The following is a 5,833-nucleotide window of genomic DNA, read 5'->3' as shown; positions in this document are numbered from 1 at the left end:
AAGAAGAAAAATTACAAAACAGAGAAAGAAAATGATTAATGCTAAAGACAGGATGTCTGGATTTAAAAAGTACTTTTAATAAGTGTACCTGTACCCGTTTGACACATCACTAAAAAGTCAGGTGAAAGGAGAGAAACTTGGAGTTATCACGCTGTGCTGCTGCAGCTAAGCCCATGCTGAAAAGTTTCTACAGCAGTTGCCAGTGAAATGTCCATGAATCTGCTCTGTATCACACCTCTCCTGCAAAGGCCACAGAACACAGTGACCAGGAAAAGTCACCCATCAGAGTCTGCAGAGATCTGAAACAGTTCCATGCTCTTCTCATCAAAAGAACAGTTCATCTGCATTCGCTGCACCATTCGTGCCATGCTACAACGCTGCTAATGCAGGTTCACACTTCCTCCTCTGACGAAACCACAGACAAGATCCGTGTGCTTTCCTCTGACGATTTTCAGAAGCTGGGCAGTACCAACCACCCTCACACCAACATCGGGCGTTTGCTCAAGCACTGCTCGTTCTACAGATCAGACTTCTCTTTTCGCCTTCGTAGATGGATTTCATCATAAATTTGCTTCCTGAACTTCATCATGCCCCCGACCTCTTTGCACCTGAGCATCTCCTGCACAGACAAGCGCCTGAGGCCGTGCAATGCGAGACGTGACGTGTGCTGCACGGAATGCACCATCTGCAGCGACACGCGGACTGATTCCGCCGGCGTGGAGCAGACGGGGAAGAGCCTCGCGGTCCACAAGCTCAAGCCTGTGCTCTCGCTGGAGAAGAGCTGCTCCGACACCTGCACACCCCAGAGCTCCAGGCACTCCGGCAAGCTGACGCCACAAAACCGCAGGGCACCGACGTCGGACAGCACCTTCACGCTCTTCTTCAAGTCGTCCTCCACACCGAACACCATGCTCACATACTGCACCTCACGGTCAGCTTCTACACTCAGCGCGCTCAGAAAGCAGTGCGAGGGAACATCTACTTTCCCACTTATATCCGACCCACTAATAATGCTGCCCTCCCCTACAGAGACCTCAGGCCCAATCCTGGAGTACTCGATGATGGATCCAGGTCCTACAAGACACCCTGGCTCCAGAATGCTGTGCATGACACTCGCTGTTTGAGCCAATGCCCTGTCAGGAAAGATGCTGAAGGCCACAGGCAGCAAGCCAAGCTCAGACTTCAGTTTGCTGTCAGACGTAAAATGGAACAAATACTCCTCAGTCGTTCCAATGTGGTAGAACTTGGAGTTGTTCAAGACTACAACATTAAGTGCAGTTCCTTTGAGGAGAGAGTACAGCTTCTGCCGCACCTCTATCAACTGTGATCCCTCTTTTGTGACGCTGATGCTGCTTGTGTTTGTTGTGTAGTCTTGCGTGGCTCCAGGTCCCAGGGCCTGCAGGAAGTCGCCATAAGCATCTATTTCACAGCAAAGAGTGCCCATCTGCTTATAAAATGCCAGCAGCTGCTTTGCAGTGCTATGGTCCATGTAAAATATACTGTCTGTGTACACACACTCAGAGCCCATTTCCGAGTCCCCACGGTCTCCGGGGGCAGTTGGCAAAGAACCATTCCCTCTCATGTACACGGCCCCGCACTGCCGCATGGTCTCAACAGCAGGTTTGTGCAGGAAGCGATGGCAAGATGTGTATTCGAGTCCTCCCTTTCCTGAGAAACCGGCTGGATCTAAAACAAACACTCCATGAGTGGTCCCCACGGCCAGCTCCGAAGGGTGAGCCAAGGCAGTGAATCCAGGCTTATCAAAGGTGACCGTCTCTGTAACTCCAGTGCTGTACAGCTCGATGTCATCCGCACACGTAACGAGAACGCCCGGCTTCATGTGGCTGGGGAAATCGATGTACATGGCCAGCTTCAGGTCCAGCATCTGGTACATGGGATCACCCAGCGGCAGAGCTGTGAATGCCTTTCCCAGGGCACTTGCACTGGGCAAACGCTGACTGTAACCGCCTTGAGGAAAAGCACAGTTTTAGTTACACAGAGACACTGCGTACGGGAGCAAAAGCTAAAGCTTTGCAGCTATTTTATGAGTGCACAAAGGTTCAAACCCCAGCTTGGTCATATACTGAGTATGCACCAAACAATGACAGATGTACAAATACATCAGTCATTCAAGCATTTCTCAAAGCAGATGTGACCTGATGCCCACAATTTAACACGCCATAAATAACTTATGTTAAAATGGTGGTGTGTTCTGTTTCGTCTTTACTTTGGAACACAGACCCCTTGTCTGTAACTCAAATGAAGCAAGCAGATGCTTAATTTTAGATTGAGAATAAGGAGGACCCCCACACCCACTGGGAATTTTAAGCCAGAGCTGAGGCAAAGCAGCAGCGGTTTGGGCAGCGGACACGTTACCTGGCTCCTTTCCACTCTGAAAAACTGATGCCCCTTTTGGAAGTGTTCTAGTTGGATAATGCAGTGAGTGCTCCACCTGCCCTTAGTACTGAGGGCTCTAGGTCCCTCCCAAAGGGGCCACATGTTCCTTACAGGGTATTTCAGGGCAGCAGCTGAATTCAGACACTTGGAATTACACTCCTTCCTCCATGGTTTGACAGAACAATGCAAGTGCTGAGAAGAAATACTCAGGTGACAGCAGTACCTCCCAACTGCCAATCTAAACTCAACCGGATCACAGAATCCCAGACTGGTTTGGGTTGGAAGAGACCTTAAAGCTCATCCAGCTCCAAGCCCTGCCGCAGGCAGGGACCCCTTCCACTGGAGCAGCTTGCTCCAAGCCCCTGTATCCAGCCTGGCCTTGAACACTGCCAGGGATGGGGCAGCCACAGCTTCTCTGGGCACCCTGTGCCAGCACCTCAACACCTCACAAGGAAGAGCACATGTTAATATAGTAACCAAATCGTGTACCATTGCAGTGAGAAATGTAAACTGGAATTTACCAGAATGAATGAGCAGTACAATAAAGGATGTCCAGTTGTCACCATACAGGTCTTCCAGGCACTGAAGAACATGAAGAGTTGATCCACCATTTCCTGCAGAAAAAATAGTTTAGTACCTGCCAGAAAGCTCAATGCTTTCCCTGCCAGCCACCCTCTGAGCTCCCCCAGCACTGGGCACAAGCCAACCACAACTCCAGCACTGCTGACCTTTGCAATATGGATATGAGGAAAAATGTCTGGGATATGACGAATAATGCTTGGGATATGAAGAAAAATGTCTGGGATATGAGGAAATGGTTTGGGATATTTTTATGTTCTCTGAGAACTTCAAATTGCTAGATTTCTGAAAATCAATCTCTGCCTGTTACTCCACACTGCGGAAAGACTGCTGAGATCAGTTACTTTCTACAGCAAAGTGAGCAGGAATGAAGAACTACAGGGTGATGTTACGGACACTCAGGATACTTTCTTCTAGGCTTTGGCTGCACATCAGGTAAAATACTAAAACATGTTCCTCCCTGTGAGGGTGCTGAGGCACTGGCACAGGGTGCCCAGAGAAGCCGTGGCTGCCCCATCCCTGGCAGTGTTCAAGGCCAGGTTGGACACAGGGGCTTGGAGCGAGCTGCTCTAGTGGAAGGGGTCCCTGCCCGTGGCAGGGGTTGGAGCTGGATGAGCTTTAAGCTCCCTTCCAACACAAACCGGGCTGGGGTTCTGTGATATTCCAATTAGTTAAGCAGTGAGGTTAAAGTAAACAGCGCTAATTTACAGAAAGCGTGAGTTAGCGTTACTCGTATTCCATATGATCCACGTGGCAGAACCACGCAGTGCATCAACACTCACACCACCCTGACAGGGCCCCCACGTATTACACTGGGAAGTGTAATGAAAGTGACAAACGCCGCCACCCCTGGTGTCAGCAGCTGCACAACTGAATCAAAGCTACATCCTATTTAACGGGGCTAGACCCTACGCTTGGGGTTTAATGAATACTTGTGCAGCACTTCGGAGCCCTTGCTGCGCACGAAGCAGCTGACACAGGACACCAGCGCAAAGCCTGCTTCTACCTGACTGCAAGTAAGCACAGCGCTGCATTACATGGCCACTAGCGCATCAAACCAGTGCACCAGGCAACTGCACACCCGCGCAGCAGCCTCTCAAGTCGCTGTGCTGCGCAGCCGGATCCTTCGGCCGCCCCCGACCCCCGCCATGCCCCGCACGGCGCTGGGCTCACCCCGCGGCTCGCCCCGGACCGGTACCCACCGGCCTTGTGTCCGGGCGGGTCGGCGAACACGAGGTACCGCGGCCCGAGCGGCAGCTCCCTCCTGCGCAGCTTCGCGTCCAGCTGCTCCCGGTAGGCGAGCGCCTGCCCCGCGTCCGCGGCCGTCAGCGCCACCACGTCCCAGAACCGGCCGGGGCGGGCGGGCTTCCCTGCGGGCACAGCGGCGGCGCCTCAGTCAGCGCGGCCGGACCAGGGGCTCCCATCCGCGGCCCCCCCGCAGGGGGCCGGGCCCCCGTCCCCGCCGCGTCCCACCTCGGAGCGCCGCGAACCGCGCCAGCCGTCGCTCCGTGGCCTCCCGCCGCGCCGCGCTCCGCTCGCCCGCCACCGGCATGGCCGCACTGCCCGGGCGGAGCGGGCACCGGGACCCGCTGGTGCTGGCGGAGGTGGAGCTGGTGGCGGTGGCGGTGGCGGTGGCGGTTCCGCTGCTAGAACCAGAGCCCGAGGCGGCCTCCGTGCGCCCGACCCGGAAGAGCCGAGCGGGGAGAGGCGGGGCGGGCGCCCTTAACCCGGGTCTGCCCCGCGGCGCCGGCGCGGAGCTCGGTTTTGGGTGTGTTCGGTGCGGCCTTGGGCACCCCTCGCCTTAGAAGGGAGGCACCGTGCGGGTACGAGCAGGCGCCGGTTCCTTTTCCGTCTATTGGGAGTTCTCTGCGGTCCGGCTCCCCCGTGGGGTGATGCTGCACCAGGGTCTCTGTCTGGCCTGGGGAGAGGGGTCTCCCCCCTTGCTGATGCTGCCTGCGCGCTGTGCTTCCTTCCCTTTCTCCCTTCTCTGTTACTTGGATCAGTCCCTGTGCTCTGACTTCTAGGTTGCAGCTATTTCAAGTGGAGTTTTGTTCGGGCAGAGGACGCGGGGCTCCGGTGGCGCCTGCCGGTGTGTCTTCACATGTGCCCAAGAGGTCGCGTACTGCAAACGGGCATTAAAGAAGCTTCTTCCCTGTTCTCTGTACTTATGCAACCTGTGGAAATCGTGTGTGGGCTCCGTTTGGGAGTACTTTGCTGCCTCAGAACGGTGGTCCCACGTGGAGCGCAGGGTCTGCTGATGGCTCTGGGCGGTGTTTGTGGAACAGATCCGCGTTTTGAGGCTTGGGGCTCATCTCGACTCCGCGGCGGTCACAGGAGGGAGCAGGGCAAGTTAAATTGCTGGTTTGGTAATCTAATTAGGAGCAGGATCCTCATTGCACATGAATTAGCCCGCTTAAGTCTTCCTTGTCTGTACCTGACCCGTTTGTGTTTGCACTCCCTGGCTGTACCTGGAGTTCAGTCGCTGAGCCCAGCAGGGTTTGGTGGGTTGAGCCCATCCTGCGCGGGCTCACTGCAGCTCTTTCACTGTGTGTCACTGCCTGCGGTCTGCTGGCAGTATTCACCCTGCTGAGAGTCCTTCCCACTGCCCTAGATGTGATTTCTAATCCGTGGGCTTCATCTGTCCTCCTGAGCTGAGAGTCTGCTGAGACTGCAGATGCCAAATACAGATGGAAATGAGGAGGGTTTGTCTTGATACAATCTTGTTATGCATGAATCTCACAATAAAAAGTAGCTGTAAAAGCAGTGCAGGAGCTACTGAGGAAGGGAATTCGGGAAGTTAAAAAGTCACAAAATATTTTTTCCTGAGTGTAAACCACTGACAGGGGAGACTAAAGAA

At 54.4% G+C, this 5,833-nt stretch overlaps 1 protein-coding gene across 1 annotated transcript; it reads right to left on the bottom strand.

Annotated features, from left to right (window-relative positions):
* Nucleotides 1-228: 228 nt before the first annotated feature.
* FPGT (fucose-1-phosphate guanylyltransferase) lies at nt 229-4,568 on the bottom strand. The gene is made up of 4 exons (XM_061469780.1): nt 4,450-4,568; nt 4,179-4,346; nt 2,919-3,011; nt 229-1,968 (listed from the first exon to the last, which is right to left on the bottom strand). The coding sequence occupies exons 1-4, from the start codon at nt 4,526-4,528 to the stop codon at nt 518-520; spliced, it is 1,791 nt and encodes a 596-aa protein (XP_061325764.1). The 5' UTR covers nt 4,529-4,568; the 3' UTR covers nt 229-517.
* Between the last annotated feature and the right edge of the window lie 1,265 nt (nt 4,569-5,833).

The sequence above is a fragment of the Pezoporus flaviventris genome, unplaced genomic scaffold (assembly GCF_033815535.1).
Source record: "Pezoporus flaviventris isolate CSIRO_AGI_PZ_B2104156 unplaced genomic scaffold, CSIRO_AGI_Pfla_v1 ptg000059l, whole genome shotgun sequence".
In the NCBI taxonomy this organism is placed as follows: Eukaryota; Metazoa; Chordata; class Aves; order Psittaciformes; family Psittacidae; genus Pezoporus; species Pezoporus flaviventris.
This window is presented reverse-complemented; position numbering and strand designations above follow the sequence as displayed.